Source organism: Ambystoma mexicanum, chromosome 1p, assembly GCF_040938575.1.
Source record: "Ambystoma mexicanum isolate Mex_15411 chromosome 1p, UKY_AmexF1_1, whole genome shotgun sequence".
Lineage (NCBI taxonomy): Eukaryota > Metazoa > Chordata > Amphibia > Caudata > Ambystomatidae > Ambystoma > Ambystoma mexicanum.
Window position 1 is genome coordinate 173,947,220 of NC_090921.1, and position 24,357 is coordinate 173,971,576.

General features: G+C 47.5%; 1 protein-coding gene across 2 annotated transcripts in view; it reads left to right on the forward strand.

The window, feature by feature from the left end:
• PLOD3 (procollagen-lysine,2-oxoglutarate 5-dioxygenase 3) overlaps positions 1–24,357 on the forward strand; it is a 796,608-nt gene that overhangs the window by 708,739 nt on the left and 63,512 nt on the right. For both annotated transcript variants that reach the window (XM_069646170.1, XM_069646173.1), the window contains exon 18: positions 5,768–5,893. In XM_069646170.1, coding sequence (XP_069502271.1) covers positions 5,768–5,893 — 126 coding nt within the window. The remainder of the gene's footprint in view (positions 1–5,767; positions 5,894–24,357) is intronic.

Genomic DNA, 24,357 nt, shown 5'->3' on the forward strand with positions numbered 1-24,357 from the left:
AACTTCGGCGGCAACCACGGATCGGTCTGATCCGAAGCCTTCCCCGCATCCGCAGCAGCGCATGACGACTGGGCATAAAAAACATAACAAGGGCGCTACTCCCCAAACTACACGCGCCGAAGTTTCAGAACAAGAAACTTTGACGGATTCCAAGGTTTCCAAGGCCTGTACCGGCCTGAAAACTACAAGTAGGCCTCTACCCGAGAAGCCATCCGCTGGCCCTTCTGGAGCCGCGGAAGACATTTTCACTGCTGACACATCATCGGAGGTGGTGTCTCCCGAAGATTCGGTGACTATCCGTAAGAGCATCAATAGGATTGCTACGGCGGTGGGCCTAGTACCGGTCCCGCCCACAGTTATGGGCCAATCCGCCAAAACTTTTTCCACGGATTGGGAAGACGATCCCGTAGACTCTTACGAAGAAAGCCAGGTACCCCTCTCAAGCACCCTGAGGAGACCCTCTCAACGCCTTAGGACGGTGAACACGGTTCCTACTCAGCTAGGTCCATTTGGGTCATCCAAGTGGACCACGGAGCAATTCGAGGGGTTTATGGATCGGCTGGAGCAGTTTTTCAGGGCTTCTGATCAACCTCCGCCGAAAAAAGCTCGGGTAGACCTTAACCCTCAAATACAAGATGTCCAACACCTAGATGTCCAACACCAAGTTGACTATCAAGAAGATGTCCAGATGGACACATATAGAGACATCTATACAGAAGAAGAGGAGTCTTCTTTTCTGGACAACTATGGGGAAGATCAAGGAGCAACGGACAACTGGGAGGACACCCAGCAGGACGATCACAACTCTATCGTTTGCCTCGACTCTCCCCCATTCACCTCGATTCGACAAGCTTCCCCGTTTATGATCAAATGGCTTTCAACAACTTGTTGAAAAAAGCAGTGGAATTCTTTAAAATTGCCACGCTTTAAGCCTTGCCCGAACAAGATTTTGCAGAGGACATTATTAATGAAAAGCCTCTGGCAAGCCAGTCTATCCCTCTCTTGAGCTCTGTAAAGAGATGGCTGGCCCCTTCCTTACTCACACCCGCTCAGACTAGGGCTGTGAACCCAAGGGTCGAAAATACATTTCCGACCCTCCCCCACCGACCCGCTTTATGTTAAAGGACATGCAATCCCAGACTCGCTGGTAGTGACCAACACTCGCAAGAGAGCAGGGGTTCCCCTTGCCACGGGAGAGTCACCCCCGGACAAGGAGTCCAAAAAGTTGTATGCCTTAGGTAAACGGGTTACATCAGCGGCAGCCTATACCGTCCGGATTGCCAATAACATGATGTTACTAGCAAGCTATGTCGACGCGCAATGGAACCTACTCCAGGAAGGCCTTCAAGAGGTTCCGGAACCAACCAGAGCCAAGCTTGTCGCCATTGTCTCGGAGGGCAAACTTGCCAATCAGAATGTGGTAAAGAATACCCTGGACACCGCAGAGACAGCAGGCAGGTCTCTCGCACAGGGTACTCTCCTAAGAGGCACGCGTGGCTGCGCACGTCGGTCTTCAGGCCTGAGACCCAGGCATCCATTATCAACAAACCCATCGAAGAGGCCAACCATTTCGGGAAGGCGGTAGACGATGCGTTGGAGACAGCCAACAAGGAGCATGAGACTATTAAGTCGCTGCACCAGATTTCCCAGAAACCCTCTTCACAGAGGGGCAGTCATTCTTGGCGGTCCTTTCGAGGAACAACTTCGGCACAGGCAACTTCATCTCACTTACTACCCCCAGAGGGGTCGGAAGCGTGGAAAGAATAGAGGCAGAGGCTCCAATTCCAGAGGAGCGTCAACTGCTGGTCAGAAATGACCACCAAGTCCAGGTCCCCTCCCATGTCTCCCCGGTCGGGGGGTGATTAACATCCTTCCTCAAGGCATGGGAGGGGATAACTTCAGACTAGTGGGTCTTAAAGACGGTCGCCCACGGTTACTGCATGGAATTCGCCTGACCTCCACAGTTCAGACTGCCGAAACATTGATGCCTTTCAGTGGAACATCTGCAGATCGTGATCCAAGAGGTGGAAGCGCTGCTGGGAAAGGACGCCATAGAAGCCGTCCCGATTCTTATCTATTCAGTGTACTTCCTTGTACCCAAAAAGGATCTCGCCATGCGTCCTGTTCTAGACCTGCGCCCAGCAAACAAGTTCATAAAGCCCCAGACGTTTCGCATGGTAACACTGCAAGAGGTGATTCCATTGCTAAAACGGGGACTTCATGACAACATTGGATATGAAAGATGCATACTTTCATATTTCAATGCTGCTGCTGCCAGCGCACAGAAAATTCCTAAGGTTCGTGATTCAGGACAAACACTACCAGTTCAAGGTACTCCCCTTCGGCATAGCCTCGGCGCCAAGGGTGTTTACCAAGGTCCTGGCAGTGGCAGCGGCACACCTGCGCAGACTTTCAGTTCCAGTTTACCCTTACCTCGACGATTGGCTCATCACGGGGGACTCGTTCGACGTTTGTTTTTCAAAAACCCAAAAAACAGTGGACCTACTGTTCAGCCTTGGATTTTCTATCAACGAAAAGAAATCCAGCTTAGTCCCTAGCCAAGTAAAACAGTTCCTGGGGGCTCTAATTCGTACGGAAGACGGTCTAGTCTTCCCTTCCAACAAGAGGGTTCAGAACATGCTCTCTCAGGTTCCTCAGTATGTAGCCAGTCGAGAGGTGACGGTACGCAAAGCTATGCGTTTGCTAGGCATGATGGCATCATGCTTATACTTGGTTCCCCACGCGCGGCTGCGCATGCGTCCCATTCAAGAGTGGCTCAACAGCCAGCGGACAATGGGAAGATCTGTTAGTTGTCTCGCCAGCCCTCGTTCTCTCTATGCAGTGGTGGTAGAGGGAGAACCTCTTGAAGGGGAAAACCTTCACCACCCCTGCAGTGGAAGCCACTCTCACGACAGATGCATCTCTCACGGGGTGGGGGCTCACCTGCTTCAACAGACAGCGCACGGAGTGTGGTCCCCTCGGGTAGCGTCCAACCATATAAACCTACTGGAGCTACTAGCAGTTTTCAAAGCATTGAAAGCCTTTCAGGAGCAACTGCAAGAGAAGACAGTGCTGGTCCTAACCGACAGCACAACAGCAATGTATTACCTGAACAAACAGGGGGGGCACTCACTCTCCAGGGCTATCCAAACTGTCCCAAAACATCTGGATATGGGCTCTCAAACACAAGATGTTCCTGATATCCCAACATGTTCCAGGAAAACTCAATCTTCTGGCAGACGTACTCAGCAGAGATTTTCCTCTGCCAGAAGAGTACGAATGGCGACTGTACGAAGACATTGTATCCAACGTCTTCGCAGAATGGGGGTTTCCAGAGATCGACCTGTTCGCTACTCGGGAGAACGCCCAATGCCAAGATTACGCCTCCAGGTACCCCCAGAACCCATCCAAGGGGAACGGTCTCTGGATAACGTGGTCGGGAAAATTTGTATACGCTTCAACCCCCCCTTCCCCCCCCCCCCGACTCCCCTTCTGAACAAGATAGTACACAAGATGCACCAGGAACCAGTCACCATGATTCTGGTGGCTCCCATGTGGGCCCGCCAACCCTGGTTCGCGCACCTGATGGAAATGTCCCTCTCCCCACCAGTCAAGCTGCCCTGCCCATACAACATGTTGTCTCAGGACAGGGGGGAGACTCTGCACCCATGCCCACAAACTCTGAATTTAGCAGCCTGGCTCCTGAGGTCATAGAGTTTGGACATCTGCCACTCCCTCAAAGATACATGGACATACTGAGGGAGGCAAGAAAGCCTAACACACGTTATTGCTATGCCAGCAAATGGAAACATTTTGTCATCTGGTGCAGTTCCAAAGGCGTCAATCCCACTGATTGCTCGCCTTCACACATTGTGTTATATCTAACCCATCTGTTGGACTCTGGGTTAGTCTTCAATTCCTTAAAGGTTCACCTAGCGGGGTGGTCAGCCTACACCACATCACACCAGAAGGTGTTGTGGTGGAAAATACCTGTGATTAAAGCCTTTATGCAAGGGGTTAAAATAATTTATCCCCCCATCACTCACCCAGCCCCTCGGTGGGATCTAAATGCTGTTTTAACTAGGCTCATGGGACCCCCTTTTGAGCCTATGCATAAAGCTAGTCTGAAAGACCTGACTTACAAGACAGCCTTTCTAGTAGCTATCACTTCTATCAGAAGAGTTAGCGAATTACAGGCCCTCTCGGTTTTGGACCCCTTTGTTACAGTCCATAAAGATAACATAGTTCTGCGCACACATCCCAGATTTGCTTCGAAGTTCCATGTGAACCAATCAATCGAACTACCCACGTTCTTCCAGAGACCTACTAACATGGCCGAAAGAAGCTTTCACACACTAGATGTGCGCAGGGCAGTCATGTTCTACATGGATAGAACTAAACTACTGAGGAAAACTAAACAATTCTTTGTTTCAGTGGCAGCTGGTAGAGAAGGGGGCCCTGTCTCTAAATCAGCAATGTCAAGGTGGATTGTCAAATGCATCACACTATGTTACACTCTTGCAAAGAGAGAACTGCCCTTCAAGCCTAGAGCACATTCTACTCAAGGCACCGGGGCATCCTTAGCATTCATTGCAAATGTTCCCCTAGAGTCCATTTGCAAAGCGGCAACCTGGAGTTCTGTACACACCTTTACAAAACACTATTCCCTAGACACTCATTCTAGGTCTGATTCTCAGGTGGGACAGGCAGTACTAAGACATCTTTTTTCTACTGTTCCTTCTCACAACCCACCTCCAACTCCGGGTACTGCTCGCTAGTCTATGCACAGCATGTGATTCTAAGCAGATTAACAAGCACCAGAAGACATGCATTACTTACCGTAAAAGCATTTCTGATGATTGTATCTGCTAAGATTCACATGTGCCCTCCCTGCCTCCCCGCTTGGGGTGGAAGGAACATAGACTTCTTACTGCTTTCTCTCTTCATGTACTCACTCACTATAGCCTTGGGCTCCCTCATGGCAGAAAAAATACAATCGGAGGGACCTCGGCGCGTGAGGGATTTTGGGTACTACACACGTCACGATAGGGATAGTGTTTCAGACACGCCTATGCCAACGTCCCCTTTCGGTCCCCCGAAAGACAATATGCAATACTCCGCGGTTACCACTGGATGTCGGACCATATGCACAGCATGTGAATCTAAGCAGATACAATCGTCAGAAATGCTTTTACGGTAAGTAATGCATGTCATTTTCATATACTGTGTGCACCTTCCCTTTTGTGTGGAAGTGGTACTTTATTACACAACCATTCTGAGTCAGGACTAACTTGGTGGAAACAGTGCTTAACACTACAGGTTGGTCTTCACAAATTCTCATTAGAGGTTCTGTAGAAAAACCTCCTAACACTTACCACAAAGAGCATTATTTCTAAAGCAACTGTAGGCCCGGATTGTGCAAGCTGTCGCTGGGCCACATTACAAGGAGGTGGTGAATGCGATGTGGTACTGGTTCGGTACCTTCAAATTTCACAAAGGGGATTTGTTTACACCACCAAAAAAAATAATATTCCCCTCTCCATTTTCCCACTCCAACCAAAATATAACAAAATGCATTGATGCTTTTTTCTTTCATTAACATGAAGCAGGGTAGAGGGTGCTTCTGTACTTATCAAAAGAGCTGTGATTTTATTACAAGTCTTTTACATGATATGATTAGTTGTACAGTCAATGCTTGAATTAAGGTATTATGACGCATCAATAAATCTTATGCTCTCTGTTCTTCTGGCGCACCATGTCTCCCCAGGCTCAAGCGGTTCTGAACTTTGTGGTCCGTTATCGGCCCGATGAACAGCCCTTTCTGCGGCCGCATCACGATTCCTCTACATTTACAATAAACATAGCGCTGAACAGCAAGGATAATGACTATGAAGTGAGTACCCGCCCTTTTTTTAAAGCACTTATTGACCATGCGTCTGACCCAAGGTGGTGGCTACTATCTTTTAGTGCATATGGCTATATAATGAAAGGTCCCTTTAAGAATGTTACAAGATCGCTTCACAGATTCATAATCATAAAATATATTTTTTAGTACCTTCTCAAAATTGTCTTTGTATATATTGTATTATGTTGCCACGGAAGAGAAAAGTGTAATTCTTATGAATATAATGAATACATTCCTCCCACAGAATCATCATCATCTTTGCGCTGTTACTTAGGCACATGCCTCTGTAAACACAACCAAGTTCTTTCTCCTGCTTTGTCTGAGCAAATGCTACCTCATTGTGAGATGAAAGTACTACTGTCACTATGGCGCATTGTCTGTATTTATCCCAGGTTTCTGGTAGTCATAATTCTATTAGTTTCCTTTGGTTTATGTGAGGAGTCTCCTAAACATTTTTACCAGCTCTTTGAGTTTCTACATTTTTTTTAGGCTGTTAGAGGGACTTCAGTTGGACTCCCTCTGCAGCTGCAACTCGCTTGTGGGGTGCTGTCCTCAGAACATATTAGTACCTGGTATGAGGTGCACCCCAGTTTTTCTGGTTGAACTTTCTCACCCAGCAATGCTGTTGGCTACATATTTTATTTTTGGCATTACCCGTTGTATCTTTTTTACTGCTCCCTTATATGGTCTGATAGATATTATAAAACCAAGGCATTTTAAAAAATGTTACATCATGGGCTTTTTTTGTGGTCTTTATTTGGACTTGAGGAAATGGATTTTCTACATAGGTCGACTCTTTTCAGGGGGAGAGGAGTGAGTGTGTGAGTGTGTCTGTGTCCCCAGCATATTCCCGAGATTTGCTGTGTGGGGTAACTCGAAGGATTCTTACACTGGTATATATTCCTTGTCTCCATAGTTTTAATTGGACCAGAGGTAAAAAGACCCTTCGATCTGCACCAAAACTATTGCTCAGTCATGGGGCATCCCAACGCTCCTCCCTAGAGCAGCTGCTCCTCGTCGTGGGACATGCTCAGCTGCCTAGAGCGAGGCCAGCCTGCCCTGTCAGATTACTATTGTGATTATTACATTAATTTGGTGGAAGCCCTGCACACATACTATAAGTTGGTGTTCCTGAACCCTTCACCAGAGGACCTCAGAAAAAAAACCCTAACGTTGTAGTTCCTTTTTTCTCAATACGTTGGGGATTGTTAACTCCTGGGAATGGCACAGGACAATTGACAAGCAATAATCTTTCAGAAACCTATGCGAAGCAAGGTCGCACAATCAGGACTGTACTTGCACCCATCTACATTCCTCCTCACTTCCCAGGCCGTTTCTCCTCTTGGACAGATACAGATGTACAGCTTTCTACATTATTTTTCAGTCAAGATTGTTTCCTTTTTCATGCTGTTACTTTACTTGCACTTATTTCCTGCCGATGCCGTCAGATTTTTCTAATGCAAATCGTGTGGCCAGCTGTATTTTTCTCCCATACACAGATCCTCATTCTCCTTTCCACAGATGTCTTAGCCAGATCACTCATGGGTTTTGTGACCCGCTCTTACGAGCGTTTTTCAGAACCAACAAAGGTGATGAGGGGGAATCAAACCTAATAGACCTCCAGGGGTTTTTCACACTTTGGTCCAACTAAACTATTAATGGGTTGCCTAAGGTTTAGATTTTTAGTTAAAACCAATAGATTGACAAATATTATAATGTAATTGACAAATATTAGAATGTAATTGCTTTGCAGAGTGCTCAGAGATCCTCAGTTTCACGGCCAGCGCTGTATAAACGTTTAAGTAAAATGTCCATGCGGATGCATATAAAATATATTGTTTATTAATAATATGCTTGAATTTAAGTAAAAACATTATAAAATAAGCAATGCAAAATATACACTGTTTGGTAAACCAAAATGGATTACCTACCACTTTAGTTGTCACACAGTTCAAGGGAAGTGAATTCTGCATAGTGGTAACAAACCTATGAACAGTGTGGTGACAATTTTGAACCCGGCTGAGGGATGCCCACAATGAATAGTTGAAACGGGCAAATGTGAACCCAACGGAGGGATGCCTTCGAATTGAGGGTAAACCGGGATTTACTCATGAACATCATGACTACAAGTGTGAACCCGGCTGAGGGATGTCCACAATAACTAGTTGTTCAAAAGTACATTGAAACTTGTTGAATGATGCGTTTTGAGTGAAAGGCCACAGTGAACCCGATTGAGGGAGGCTAACTTTACAAGAAGGATCAGAGCCTGACTGAAGGAGATCCAAGGGACGAAGAGCAATCGCCCAACATGAAGGATTACAAAAGGAACTTTTGTTTGTTTTATTGTTTATGGTTCAGCCGGCTTTCTAAGGCAAGAGACTTTGCATAAAATAGACTTGGTCCTGGCATTGTTGAAAGGAACTGTAACCTTGTGCTGGCGAAGCCCAGGGGTGTGCTGTGCTCAAAGGTCCTGCCTTATCCTGTTCTAAAAACGTGGGGAAGGGAGACCCCAGCCCTACCATCCTGACTTCTCATTTGGTGAACACTTCTTTCTTTTCTTGTGAGCATTATCCCACACTACTTTGTAATTTAGGTGGGAGGACTGCCTTATTATTATTTGATGGTCGTAGCTTGCTCCCATCCTAGATTTAGGTTTCGATTAGGCGTTTCTCACACATTATACAGTGAACTGTGATTACTTGTGTTTGTCTTTACTCTTGCCACCATGAGTTCCTTACAGCTGTCCCCTTGACGGGCTGCAAAACGCCAATACCAAGAGACCTCGAGCCTGAGTGCAGTGCATGGTCTTCTGAAGTTTGATTTTGTCCGACTCCTGCTGGACCTCCAGAGACACGATTTGAATCTGTTAAGTCCCCTGACTGACGATATTCGTTTTTCATCAGGTACCTGTAAAAGGGCGCCAAATCCATAGAGCCACGAGAAGCTGCAAAGAATTCTTTGTTGAACACCTCCCCGTCGATGACTGACACCAGTTTTCATTCAGTGTCCATTTCTTTAGTCTCCAGACCAAGAACCCAAGGACCGGATCCTGTGCTGCTGCATCCTGAAGGCATACACCCAGCAGCTCTTTTTTTCTGCTGAGGCGCTGTGTTGGCTTGGGCAATACTTACCTTAAGTCTTGTGTGAATCCTGTGAGGCTGAGTGGGTGATTTATGTGGTTGGGAGTTTACCCATACCATTCGCCCCGGCCTAATGCTGGAACGCATATCGGGAGTCTTCTGTGAAGAACCCTGACACTTGTAACTAACTCTGAAACTAATGCTTACTTGTTTAAGAAGATATCCTCCGGAACTATCACTTTCCTGTACCTGAAACCTATCCTGACCTTCTGACATCTGGCTCCTAGACTACGAGGGTCTCTCTTCCGCCTCTGAGAAAACTCATGACTAGGGAATGACTTTGATAAAGCTTATGTCTTGAAATGATAACACGTGTAAAAGTACCTACTTGTAAATTGTGTGGTAACTGTATCTCTGCAATACAATAGGTTACAAAGTGTCTAAAAGTTGATACTTGGCTTTACGTTGTTTGCTGCTAATTTATATGGTATAGAAGTTACTTTACTAGATTTGACATGTGGTTCACACTTCTAAAAAGTAATAGAGTTGGTAGAGTTTGATCTTTTTATCACCATGGAGACCGGCATGTTTGTACATAGATGAGATCAGATGTAAAAGCTCCAGACCCTCCCCAACTGCACATGACGTTGTAGCCCGGGCCCATCAACTACCCGAACTGTATTAATGTTGGTTGCTGAGAGTGGTTGAGAAGAGCACAGGGACCCTCTGCCTCACCCGGCATGGCAGTAAAGGAACAGGGACAGAATCGGCTTTGGTCAGTACCTCGTTGGTGACAAAACTTTAAATCTCTGTGGATATATTTGAAAGTATTATGCAGGGGACGCCAAGGAAGCCAGCCGCTAACAGACACCAACAATGACTGTGTGAGTGAGGCATGGGTGGGGAGCAGAACAATTACTCTACTCCAGAAAACCACTGCCACTTTATCTTACCTCCCAATAACATAGAGTGCCATAATAGCATGTCCACACTTAGATAGAATTGTGAATGTTAGCATGTCCACACTTAGATAGAATTGTGAACATTAGCCTGCGTCGCATCTAGATGGAATTGTAAATATTAGCATGTCCACACTTAGATAGAATTGTGAACATTAGCCTGCGTCGCATCTAGATGGAATTGTGAATGTTAGCATGTCCACACTTAGATAGAATTGTAAATATTAGCATGTCCACACTTAGATAGAATTGTGAACATTAGCCTGCGTCGCATCTAGATGGAATTGTGAATGTTAGCATGTCCACACTTAGATAGAATTGTGAACATTTGCCAGCGTCGCATCTAGATGGAATTGTGAATGATAGCATGTCCACACTTAGATAGAATTGTAAATATTAGCCTGCGTTGCATCTAGATGGAATTGTGAATGTTAGCATGTCCACACTTAGATAGAATTGTGAACATTAGCCTGTGTAGCATCTAGATGGAATTGTGAATGTTAGCATGTCCACACTTAGATAGAATTGTGAACATTAGCCTGCGTCGCATCTAGATGGAATTGTGAATGTTAGCATGTCCACACTTAGATAGAATTGTAAATATTAGCATGTCCACACTTAGATAGATTTGTGAACATTAGCCTGCGTCGCATGTGGATACAATGGGAACTTTAGCCTGCGTCGCATCTAGATAGGCCTTTGATTGATGGATAGCATGCTCCGCGCCCAGATGAAACTTGAAGGTTAACATGTGCCACACATAGAACTGTGAACACCAGCCTGCGCCGCTCCTAGATAAAATTTTGAATGTTAGCATGCCCACACCTAGATAGAACTCTGAACATTGGCCTGCGCCGCTTCTAGATAGGATTGTGAAGGCCAACAAGTGCAACACTTAGAGAAAACTGTGAATGTTAGCATGCTAAAGGTCAGGTCACCCACTAAACAATATAACCTCAAACTCTGCATACTTATCTCACTCAAAAACTCACACAACCATCTCTCGCACCACAAGCCGCAGGCACTTCACAACACTGCAACAACACATAAGCCGGAGCAACAGCACACGTGGACTGACACCGATCCAAGACCTGCACCAAAGCTCAGTATCTGGTGTATACCGAGCTGAAGCTGCCCACAGAACACCACTCCTCTCACTATCCTACTCCCTCTTCACCTTACTAACCCATCCCACCTTATCGTTTACAGATCCGCCAGAGCGCCTGGGGACCAATTCCGTTGGTGATGGTGCACGGTACAAATACCTTTAACATTTCTAAAGTAAAAGAGTGTAAAAGCCTTCCAATAGGACTTACCCACCGTGATTAGCTGTGTGTTATTGGGTTTTGCTTTCCCCGATCTGCTTTAGTGCATTTCTAAAACAGTCTTCGAGTTGATACTTGTCTTTGAGTTGCTTGTAGCCCCTCTGAAAAGTATAATAGAGGACTTACTGTCCTTGAATAGCTGTTGCTCTTCTTAAACTTGTAATACTTCTGAGTTAATTCAATTAAGTGATCTTACCTTCCTAACTGAAGTCACTTTGTGTAATTGGAAGAGTACATGGTACATTACCCACCTGTTAGGTTGCGCTTTCCCTGAATTGCTTTAGGGCACCTCTGAAATAGTTACACTATGTTCATACTTATCCTTGAGTAGCTTAAGGCCTCTAGGTAGTATACAAGTTAAGTTACTGCCTCTGATCTGTGTTCTAAAAGGTAACATTGGTATGTATCTGTATCCATTCTTGAAAGAAGAACGTTACATATGTTGCAAGAGATGCTTGTAACAGTGTTGGTCTAATTAAGTGTGTCTATACCAGAATAACACAGTATAGTGGGCCCAATAGGGCTTACTACCGTTGCATTACTTATTGTATTTTGAAAGTATACCTAACCTGGTTTTACTCCCAAAAACAGCTTAATGCCATTCGGAATGTGTTCTAGGTTTGACTCACCCTGACTGCTGATTGTAATCTAAATAAGGTTATACCTAGGTTTGTAGACCATAGGTATTGCGTTGGTTTTTATAATTGTTCGAATGGATTGTGTCCTCCAACGTATTCCTCATCTTAGATGTATTCCATCCAGCTTCAGCTGCTTCGAAAAATATTTTCCCTCGGCAGAGGGCGCCGTGCGTAGATGTCATCGAGGTACCTCTGAGGCCTCTGTCGAGGGAGACGTCATCGGGTATACAAGTAGCACGCGCCGCGCCCGTTGGCCTCAGTTCTGTTTTTCCGCAGTACCTGTTGCTTCAGAGACTCGGAGTGCCTGGAGTAGTTCTGTGACGCAGTTACTGAAGATATTTGATATGTCCTCGTCGTCGACCCCAACTATGACCCCGCGTTCGGGATTCAAAAAGGGTAATTCCTGCGGTTCGAAAAATGTCCATCACGGACCGGCACCGAGAATGTCTGTGGTGCCTCGGTGAAGGCTACGACATGGAGGCCTGTACGAAGTGTCAGGCAATGACGGGGAAGGCCTTGCGAGAGAGGAAGGGAAAACTGCAGGTAGGTCGAAAACCCAACCGAAAAGCCTCTAGCGTTGAGTCGAGGTCCTGTGAGGAGATCTTCTTGACGCGAAAGGCAAAAGCATCGGTCTAGGTCCCGAAGTGGTTCTCACCGTTCTTCGTCTTTGACGAAAAAGTCCAAGAAAAGATGCCAAAGGTCCCCTTTACCTCGTCCTCTGACCAATCCCCTAGAAGAATGAAATGCCCCACAAAACATTCTACTTCCGAAGAATGGGAAGAATTTAGAATAAAAATGATTGAGGTGTTTGAAAAGGCTAAGCCTCGGTCCGCGCCTTCTTCGGAAGCCGGCCGGAGTGTTACCGTTCCGACACTCGCGCGCCCTCGAGCCCGGGTGATCGAAGGAGAAAGGATCGGAAACCCTCCAGGACGCAGAGCGAAAAAGACCGCTCGAGTCGAGTCGACCGTTCGAGGTCACCGATGCCGCCCGGAACCCAACACACCTCGAAAGGTAAGTCTTCGAAGAGCGCCTCGATGCCCTCGAAGCCAGCTCCATCGACGACCACTATTTTGTCAGCGCCATTGACACCTTTGTCGACATCGACCCCAAAGCCCTTGGCGCCAAATATTCCAAAGGCTCCAACTCGGCCAACTCAGCCAGAAGCTGTCAAGTAACAGCAAAAGAGAAGGCTGCAAAGGCTGTAATGCCTTCAGGTTCCACATGATACAACTCTCCCACCACTCCCAAAAAAGGTTTTTTTTAAACCATATTTTTATAGTTTTTCATGTACAAAACCATCAACACATTAATCCCACAAATCTAACCCCCCCGCCCGCCCTCTCACCACCTCCCCCACTCGCACCCGGAAGATTAGGGCCCCATTCAGTTTTGCTTCGGGAAAGTTTATGTGCAGTATATGTCTGATACTTTGATGTTATGCGGGCACCATTGTTCCATATAGCCCGACTGCAAATACTCCAACACTGCCCCCATTCCTTCGGGAAAGAGTTCTTCTGGTCCTGAAGGTGGTGCATGATCTTTTCCATGGTCATTTGCGACCACACCTTCTGCAGCCAGGTGAATACCAGTGGCGGGTCTTGTTTTTTCCAGTTTTGGGCAATTGTTGCCCATGCCGCAATGACTAGGCCCATGAAGCTCCTCCATTGTGCTTTGTGGAGTCTCTTGGCCTGTGGGTCCTTGAATCCGCACAGCCACACCCGCTCCCCCCATTTGGTCTGCCTCTGGGAACATCTTTGTTATTTCCGTTTGCACTTCCCTCCAGAAGCCCTTTACCCCCTGGCAGTTCCACCAAATATGCCTCCACGTGCCTGATTCCGGGCATCCCCTCCAGCAGTGATCCGACATTTCCGGATACATTGATTTGAGCCTCTCTGGAGTGTAGTGCCATTGAGTGATTATTTTAAGCCACATTTCTCTGGTTTGGACTGCCCGGGTGAGTTTTGGGATACCTGCCCATAATTCCTCCCATTGCTGTCTGGTTATCTCTTCCCCCAGCGTGCCTTCCCATCTCCTCATGTATGTCCATTCAATTTTTTCTTCTTGTGTATTGATAAAGAGCAATAGTGTTGACACCAGTTTCTTATCGCCTGGGTTGGTTATTAGGAATTTTTCGAATGATGTTAGGTCCCTTGTGGCACCCTATAAGACCTCTTGTGTGGTAAGTCAATGTTTGATTTGCTCATATTTATACCTATCCGCCTCTTTTAGGTTCCACATTTTTTTTACATTCTCCAAATGTTCTTATATCATTGTCTTGGATCATTTCCCCAATTTTTCTGCACCCTGCGGCTTTCCATTTTTCAAAGGCCCCAGTTTCTTGTCCTGGTGGGAACTGTGGATTTCGGCATATGGGCGTGAAGGGGGCCAGTGGGGTGGTCATAATACCCCTCTTGGTTTGGTCGTCCCAGGCATCTAAGGTGGTTTTCATGACATTGTTAATGCAAAGATTCGGGTGTCTATGTTGTTTGTATTTCCACAGTAGGTCCTCCAAGGGGGTCCTGGTGACCGCCCTATCTTGTGTAACCCAAATTGTTTGTTGGTCATCCCCCAGTCATTCCTTCAGGACCCAGAGTTGTGCTGCTTGATAGTATTTTCTAAAATGTGGGAGTGACATTCCCCCTGCCCTGGTTGGTGCCGTGAGGATGGCTCTGGCAACCCTTGGGGGTTTCCTGTTCCACACGTAGGACGAGATGGCTTTTGACAGTGCTTTAAAGAAGGAGTTTGGGACTGTTATTGGGAGGGCGTGGAAGTAGTACAGCACCCGGGGGAGTATGTTCATTTTCACTGAATGAATTCTGCCCCACCATGAGACCCTTAGCGGGCACCGTCTATCTAAGTCCTTCTTCACTCTGGCCAAGAGCTGTGGGTAATTGCTCTTATATATCCTGTCCACCCTATGTGTGAGTGTCACCCCTAGGTACTTGATACCCTCCTCTGCTGTTTTTAGACCTAGCGAGCCGGCCGCTTTTTCCAGTGTCCCCTTGTACCCGGCTAGGAACAGGATCTCTGATTTTTTTCCTGTTTATTTTTAAGCCAGAGATCTCCCCGAATTCCTCCAGTTCTTTTAAGGTTTGTGGTAGGGATTTCCCAGGGTCCTCCAGGGCCAGTAACATATCGTCTGCGTAAGCTATGACTTTGTCTGTCCGCCATCTCGATTCCCCCTTACCCCTGCCGATTCCCTAATTTTAATTAGTATGGGCTCCAGGAATATGGCATATAGGAGAGAGGAGAGGGGGCATCCCTGTTTGGTACCTCTTGATATCTCCACCCTATCCGTGACTTCCCCATTTATTGCTATTCTTATGGATGGGGAATTGTAATTGGCTTTTACCATGTTTATGAATTGGTCTTCAAATCCCATGTGTTTCAGTGTTTTGAATAGAATGGACCATTCGAAGGGATTGTGTCCTCTGACGTATTCCTTATCTTTGATAATTCGTCTCCAGCTTTCTGGCCTCAGAAATTTTTTCCAGTAGAGGGCGCCGTGCGTCGACGTCCGCCGAGTCGATGTCCCTCGACGGCCACCGTATCGGCGCCGACGTCACCATGCCCATAAATTGCAGCGCGCGGCGTCCTTTGCTCAGTTCAGTCAGAATAACCCTCTATATCTACTCGAATAAATACCATCTCGTTCTCGATGGCATCTTCATCGGAAACGACGACGCCGCGATCCGGCTTCAAAAAATGTTGAGACTGCGGTAAAAAAATGTCGATAACGGATCCACACAGGATCTGCTTGTGGTGCTTGGGAGCCGAGCACCATTGTTCAGAGTGTGAGGACTGCATGTCCATGACGGCGAAAGCCTTGAAGGAGCGCAAGGGGAAGCTCCAGAGAGGTAAGTCAGTCAAAACCACCTCGAAGGTTTATTCGGCTGAGTCGAGGCATTCGTCTCCTCGCCGTCAAACATTCCCATTCTAGATCTCGAAGTAGCTCCCACCATTCGTCGAGATCAAGACACTCAAAGAAGAGACGACGAAGATCCCCTTCCTCGTCTTCTGTTTCCCCAGAAAGGGTCTCCTGTCCCACAAAACACAACTCTCAGGCTGAGTGGGAGGAATTCAGAAAGAAAATGTTAAGCGTCTTCGAGAAAGCGGCCTGGACTCCCTCGAAGACAGCTGAGGGTGATACCCCGGGTGAAAAACCCAAAAAATCAAAACGCTGCGAGTCGCTGCACCCGGTGAAACATTCCACCCGAGAGCGCCATGAGCCATCGGGTAAGAAGGCACCATCTTCGATGCAGTCGTCGAAGATTCCTTCGGCGCATGGATCGGCGTCATTGACGCCGTTGTCGAAGGGTTCTTCAACACATCGGTTAATCGACTCGACGCCATCGTCGATGCCGACATCGACGCTGATGAAAGAAAAGACCAAGGCTACTCCACAGCCAACGGTGATTCCAAGGGCCTCCGGCACGACGCCAAGACCATCGACATCCTTGAGTAGGATCCCGATCCTCTCGAGTTCTTCGAGACCTCTTACAGTTTTCTCGACGCCGTTCTCGACGCCTTCGAAGCCTGTCACATCGGCGTCGACGACATCGACGGTTTCTCGCCCAATAATGACGAGTTTGGCTCCTTCTGCCTTAGAAATGGGTTTTACACCATTTCAGAGGTCATAGTTCCCTGGACTATCTTCAATTTATGAAGAGGGGGAAGATTTTGACCAGGAAACCTTTGGGTTGCAGAGGACCACACTGCCTGTTTCAGAGGATTTCACCTCTGAGGAAAGAAGGTTGAAGGACCTACAGGAGTCACTACATGAGGCAAGTGGGCTGGACACTTCCCCAGAAGTGGAATTTGTTAAGCCAGACCCAGGGGAACATGCCGAAACACCTTATAGAACCCTTATGGCAAGAATTATTGAATGTATGGGTTGGTCTGCGCCTTCACCTGTTTTTCAACAGGATGACCTTACAGACATATTAGACAAAGGTCCACAGGAGGATCCTGTGGTCCCCTTCCATGCAGCTTTACAAAGGAAAATTACATCTAATTGGGGAAACTCCTGAAGTTATCCCTGCGGTCAATAAAAGATTGTCAGCCAAGTATAGGGTAGCTGCTGCTGACCCTGAAAACTTATCAAAACACCCGACTCCAGAGAGCCTGGTGGTCCAAGCGTCAACTTCATCTAGCAGTAGGACCACTTACCCTACTGTCCCACAGGATAGAGATGACAAGAGGTACGATTCTATGGCGAAGAAAGTCTTCTCTGCTTGTAGTATGGCGTTGAACTCTATCAACACCACCTGTACGCTCGCCAGGTTCTGTCACACACTGTGGGAGTGTGCTTCATCAGCGGCTGACTGCATACCCGAAGGAGAGGAAATGGAAGCCTTTCTTAACATTATTAAAGATGGCAAAGATGCCATGTGCAGTCACTTCAAACTGGCATCGATTCCGCTGACAGTATCAGCAGGGCCATGGCTGCAAGTACAACAATACGCAGGCATGCGTGGTTGCAAAAGTCTGGCTTTGCTCCAGATGTACAGGCCAGACTTTTCAATATTCCCTTTGACGCCTCTTCATTATTCGGAAAGAAGGCTGATGACAGTCTGGAAAAGTTGCAAACATCTAAAGCAGCGGCAAAATCGTTAGGAGCTGCAATCCGCCAAACTCCTTTTCGCCCCTCAGGAACCTCTGGAAGAGGAAAGTCCTTTCGCTATTATTCCGCATTCGGGAAAGGAAGAGGACAGCCGGCTCAAAGAGGCCAAAGGAGATCCACCCGAGGTGGACGGGTCAAAAGCACTAAGGCCGCAGCATCAGCAGGTGCCTCATTACCCTCGGCATCTGCATCAGCTTCCCCCAAACCACTCTGAGTCTTTCCACACAAGACACCTGTAGGGGGCAGGTTAACTGACGGAATGGCAGGCTATAACGTCAGATGCTTGGGCATTGGAGACAGTTGCCCAGGGTTACTGCCTACCCTTTCTACACGTCCCTCAGAGTCATCCACCGGGGCACAGCTCTCTAAAAGTTCCAGATCCGCTCCTTTTGCAGGAAATTATAGACCTACCAGAGAAAGGTGCCATAAAACCGTTACCTGTAGCGGACAGGAACAAGGGCTGATACCCCCCCCTACTTTCTCATACCAAAGAAGGACGGAGGACTGAGAGCCATCCTGGACTTACGAGAATTGAACAAGTTCCTCAGGAAGGACAAGTTCAAGATGGTAACTCTCTCTCAGATCCTTCAGGCCCTCCAGCTCCAGGACTGGCTGGTATCCCTGGACCTTCAGGATGCTTATTTCCATGTGCCTATCCATCTCAAACACAGGAAATACCTGAGGTTCGCAATTGGCAACTCTCATTATCAATTTCGAGTTCTGCCATTTGGGCTGACCTCCGCCCTGAGGGTCTTCACCAAGCTAATGTTGGTAGTGGCTGCGAGTCTAAGGAGGGAAGGGATCCACGTCTACCCCTACCTGGACGATTGGCTGATCAGGGCTGTATCTTCGGAACAAGCTCAGATCTAGCTAGATTATGTCTGCCACTTCCTTCACAAACTGGGCTTCTCCCTCAATTTAAAGAAGTCACAGATGATACCATCACAGAGACTCCAGTTCATCGGAGCGGTCCTGGACACTTCCCTGGGAAAAGCCTCGCCACCAGAGGTGAGGGCTCAAGATATTCTGCAGATGGTCAACAAGTTTCAAAATGCCCAACGTCTCCCAGCCTTCGACTTTTTGAGGTTGCTAGGCCTCATGGCATCCTGCATCTTCCTTGTGCCAGAGGCTCACCTGAGAATGAGACCCCTTCAGTGGGCACTGAGAACTCAGTGATCGCAATTCTCAGGGAGAATGACAAATCTCCTCCGGATTCCGGACAAGGTAGCCCGCGACCTTCAATGGTGGGCCTAGCCAGAGAACATCTTGAAAGGAGAACTTTTTTGGCAACCATGGCCGGAGATAACAGTAGTCACGGACGCCTCATTCACTGGGTGGGGAGCCCATGCCAACGACTTGACCATCAGCGGTCGTTGGTCTCCATCAGAGACCAGACTACACATCAACCTATTGGAGCTGAGAGCGATCAGACTAGCGCTGAAAGCTTTCCTGCCATCAGTACAGGGAAAGAATGTTCTGATAATGACGGACAACACAGTGGCCATGCACTACCTCAACAAAAGAGGAGGCGTAGGATCATTGCCACTGTGCAGAGAGGCAATGCAGCTCTGGTTTTGGGCAATTCAGGAAGGAATCTCTCTATCGGCAGTCCACCTAGCCGGAGAGAAGAACTTGACAGCGGACGCTCTGAGCAGGCAGAGCACAGTCTCCCACAAGTGGGAGCTAGCTCAGGAAGTCCTTCAAGAGATGTTCGCCCTTTGGGGAACCCCTCAAGTGGATCTGTTCGCCACCAATATCAACATGAAGTGCGATCTTTTTTGTTCAAGGGAATTTTCCCCGAGAGGAGCTCTAGGGGACGCGTTCGTAGTGGACTGGGAGTTTCCACTCCTGTACGCATTTCCACCAGTCCCTGTCTTTTCTCAAATGATCAGGAGGTTGAGAAGATTCAGGAGGACCATGATCCTAATTGCCCCAGACTGGGCCAGGTGAACGTGGTACCCGGACCTTCAGGCTATGTCCATCTGCCCTCCAATTCGCCTTCCACTCAAGGAGAATCTTCTCTCACAGAAGGGAGGTCAGGTTCTCCATCCAGACATCAGAACCCTCAACCTTCACGCTTGGCTTCTGAAAGGTTGAGATACAAGGATTGGGACCTTCCTGCTGATGATGTTATGAAGGTGTTGCTTTCGGCCAGAAGGCCAGCAACAAAGTCTTTATACCGCTGCCGTTGGAACAAATTTTGCAGCTGGTGTAGAGAAGAGAATATTGACCCCTTTTCATGTGGTACACCAACGGTGTTATCCTTTCTACTCTATTTGACAAATTCAGGCCTTCAAGTTGGCACTATCAAGGGCTATCTCGCAGCGCTAGAGATCTTCAAGCGCACTGCAGAGGAGCCATTGTATTTCAAATTACCCTTAGTAATACAATTTCTAAAGGGATTAACTAATATCTATCCTCCAAGACCATTCCAAGTTCCCTTATGGGACTTAAATTTAGTCTTAAATTTCCTGATGGGTACTCCTTTCGAACCACTCCACTCTTGTTCGCTAAGATTTCTCACCCTTAAAACTGTCTTATTAGTGGCACTAACATCTGCTAGAAGGGTGAGCGAATTACAAGCTCTATCTTGTAAACCCCCTCATACAATTTTTCATAAAGACAAAGTTGTCCTACAGGTGAAGCCTAATTTCCTCCCAAAGGTGGTTTCTGAATTCCACATCACTCAGAAAATTACATTACCTTCATTCTATCCTCCTCCCCATCTGGGGAAAGAGGAAGAAAGGCTACACAGGCTGGACCCAAGGCGGGCTTTAAGCTTTTACATCGGCAGACTTGCTAGGATTAGGCAAGCAGACCAACTGTTCGTAGGTTACTCAGGGCACAAATTGGGACTACCGATAACAAAACAGACCATTTCCAGATGGATTATTTTGGCCATTCTGGAATGTTACAAACTAGCAGGGAAAGAGCCTCCTCAAAATCTTAGGGCTCATTCAACCAGGGGTATCGCAGCCTCTTCGGCCCTCCAAAGAGGGGTTCCGGTTCAAGATATATGTGCGGCTGCCACATGGTCGTCCGCACATACCTTCACAAGATTTTACAACCTGGATTCCTCCTCTAGTCAAGAGACTAGGTTTGGCAACGCAGTATTACATTCTGTTCATTCCTAAAAGGAAAAATGGCGTTTTTACTCCCACCTCCAATTACACAACACTGCTATGGGAGTCTATCAAAGATAAGGAATACGTCGGAAGACACAATCCCTTCGAAGAACAAGTTACTTTTTACGTGGTAACGTTCTTTCGATGGGATGTTCCTCCGACGTATTCCTTATCGCCCCTCCCATCCATCCCTGCAGTAATACTTCCCCTGTGGTTGCAGCTTACGCTCCTTCAAGGTCAATAACCAATTCAGGCATGACTTATCTTATGCTACAAAACGGAACTGAGCAACGGACGCTGCGCGTGGCTATTTATGGGCATGGTGACGTCGGCGCCGATACGGTGGCTGTCGAGGGACACCAACTCGACGGACGTCGATGCGCAGCGCCCTCTGCTGAAAATAATTTCTGAGGCCAGCAAGCTGGAGACGAATTATCAAAGATAAGCAATACGTTGGAGGAACATCCCATCGAAAAAAACATTACCAGTTAAGGAGTAAATTGTTCTTCTACCAGGTGAATTATTCTTCTTAAATTGTCATGTGTTTGCCTGCCGGGAATTAAGCCAGATTGATCTGTGTTTATTAGGATCGGAAGGAGGGGTGATAGTCTAGTGGCCAGTACCCTGGTATAGATCTTATCAGGGCAATGGGGCAATACGAGCCGGGGAGGGTGGGGTCTTTACCTGTTTTCTGAAACACTAGGATTTTCGCCTCGTTCATGGAAGGAGTTACGTTTCCGCTGTCCTTGAATATGTTCAGTAGCCTTGTCCGAACTGAAATGAGAATGTCTGCATATTTTTTGTAGAAGGCCACTGTAAAGCCATCTGGACCTGGTGCCTTTGAATTTGGGAGGTCCGCTATTGCCCTCTGGACTTCTTCTTCTGTAATCCGAGATTCCAGCACCACTTGTCCTCCTTGGAAATTGTTGGAATGGGGAGAGATTGTAGGAACCTATCTTGTTTCTCTTCATCCGGGTGCTCTGTCGCATAGAGCTCTTGATGGAAAGCCTTAAAGGCCTCCCCTATGTTCTTGGTGCGTGTCTTTCCATGCGCATCTTTGACCTTCAAAATAGTCATTGGTTTCTGTTTTTCTCTGAGTTGTCTTGCAAGGTATTTGTCCGCCTTGTTGGCCTTGATATAGTATCTTTGTTTTAGATAGAGGAGGGATTTCTCTGCTTTTTTGTTGCGGAGCATATCGAGTCCTTGCACGTTTCAATGCCTTCTTGAGGCTTCTAGTGGAATGAACTACTAGTTCCCCTTGAATGTCTGTTATTTTCTTTTCCAATGTTCTTTCACAATCATGCTTCTGCTTGTCTTTGGTGGCCTTCAGTGCTATCGTATGTCCCCGGATCACTGCCTTGAAAGCTTCCCAAATGGTCCCTAGAGGAACCTCCCCATTGTAATTTAGTTTGAAAAATTCTTTGATTTTGTCCCCTACTGCTTCTCCCCCCAACACCTGGTCTGTAAGAATATTAGATGGCAACCTCCACCTCCAGAGGGCTCTTCCCCTTTCTGGCGTCTGGATGTCCAGCCATAGCGGGTCATGGTCTGATAGAGCTATAGAGCCCATTTCTATTCCTTGTATCTTCCCAATCAGTCCCACCGACACCCAGAAGTAATCTATCCTCGACATAGTGTTATGCACGTGCGAGTAATACGTAAATCCACTAGCTTGTCCCTTCAATTACCTCCAGGCATCGCGCAATGCCAACTGCTCCATCCTTTGCTTGAGCTGTTTGGACTGGCCCCCTGGCCATGAGTTCCTCCCGCACTCCTATCCAACCTTGGTTGCCAGGCCATGTTCAGATCTCCTCCCAGTATTACCTCACTCTTCGCAAATCCCTCTAGTTTCCCTAGGGTGTCTCGGAGGAACCGTCCTGCCCAGAGTTTGGTGAATATATTGCTGCTAGGGTAAGCCGGAGAACCTCTATTGAGACATTTGCAAATGAAAACCTCCCTTGCCTGTCTACCTGTGTATCTATGAGGGTTGCCACCAATCTCCCGCTCTTTTTTCCCCGGCATTCGCCTGCGCCCAAACCGTGTACCCTCTGAGGTTTACCTTCTTTCTATCCTGGGCTTTTATATGCGTCTCCTGGAGGAGCAGAATGCCCGCTTCTCCCTTCTTAGCAGGGCCTCCACTTTTTTCCTCTTTGTCGGTGAATTCAACCCTCTCACATTACGTGAAAAGATTCTGAACTTCCCCATCTTGTCTAGTCTGCTGCAGCTGCTATCGATCCCGCCTGTTGTGATCCCTTCTCTCTTCCGGTGTCCCCCCTCCAAATTTCCTCCCCAACTCCCCCCAAACTATTAACCTTAACTCAACTTTGATCCTGAGGAGGGCCCAGGCACCTAAGGTTGCTAGGGCATTGCGCCTATCGCTCTTTGCCCTCACATGACTCGGGATAAACTTTGCGGGGGGTCCTAAACCCTGTATCATCCTCAGACCTGGATAGTGTCCCTTCCTGGTCCCCTGCCGGGCCGCAGAATATCTGATGTTCCGAGGTTCCTCAGGTTTTTCTTCTCCCGCCTTCTCCAATCGGAAGATTGAACAGTCGAGTTTTGTCTGGGTTTTTCTTCTACTCCCCTGCAGGCTCCCCGGTGTTCCCCCAGCCGTTTTGTTTCTTTTTTTGCCTCACTACTTCCCATCCTCTCGGCCTCTCGTGCGGTTCCCCCTTGGTCTTGACGCCTCTCGTGTCTACCTCCTCAGTTTGCAGGTCCATTACATGAAGTCCTTCCTCACTGGTGGTCACTCCTCTCTGTTTGCCTTCCCACTCAAACAGCAGACCAAATGGGAACGTCCATTTGTATTTTATTGCTTTCGCCACCAGCTCCCTCAACAGTGGGGCCATCTCCCTCCTTTTTAAGAGTGTCGCCGAAGCCAGATCCTGCTATAACTGTATTTCCACGCCATTCATCCTTATGTGGTCTAATTGCCTCGCTCTCCTTAGGATCTGCTCTTTTTGTGGATATGATGAGAGGGCCACTAATACATCCCTTGGTCTTTCCCCTGGGCGCCTGTTCTTTTTGGGCCCACCCTATGGACTCTGTTGATCCCGATGCTCTCTGCTTCTTGCGCCTCGATTATATCTCTGAATACTTCTTGTACCGCACTCTTGAGGTCTTTGTCTGACACCGACTCGGGCATATACTTGATGCGGATATTGGATCTGCGGGAACGGTTTTCCAAGTCTTCACACTGAATTTCTAGGTTATGGGTTAACCGAACCAGGTGTTCCTGCGTTTCACTGTTCTGTTTTGCTTCCTCTTCTACATTTTGCACAATTCTCTCTATGGTGTCTGTCATTTCCTCCAGCTTGGCCACATCTATTTTCAACTCTTGGACTGCCTGCTTCATTTTGTTCCTCATTGAGGTAAATTGGTCCTGTACTGTGGACATGAACTTGTCCTGCAGCTCCACAAACCAGGCATGCATGTTGTTCTTTGTCAGGGGAAGGGTGCGCTGGTTTGGGGGGGTGGTGTTCATTGTGGCTTCTTCACCAGCCCTGTCCTTTGAGATTGCCGAGGCATCTGAAGACCACATATGGAGCAGATTTGAGTCCTGTCTGGGAGGTTGCAACGCGGCTTGAGATGCGCCCCCCTTTCGCCCTTGACATCGTTCTCTGGTTATGGGAGTTCTGTAGTGTCTCTGGATGTCTCCAGGGGGCCTGTGGTGGGGCAGATGTGGTGTCTCTCCGATGTATA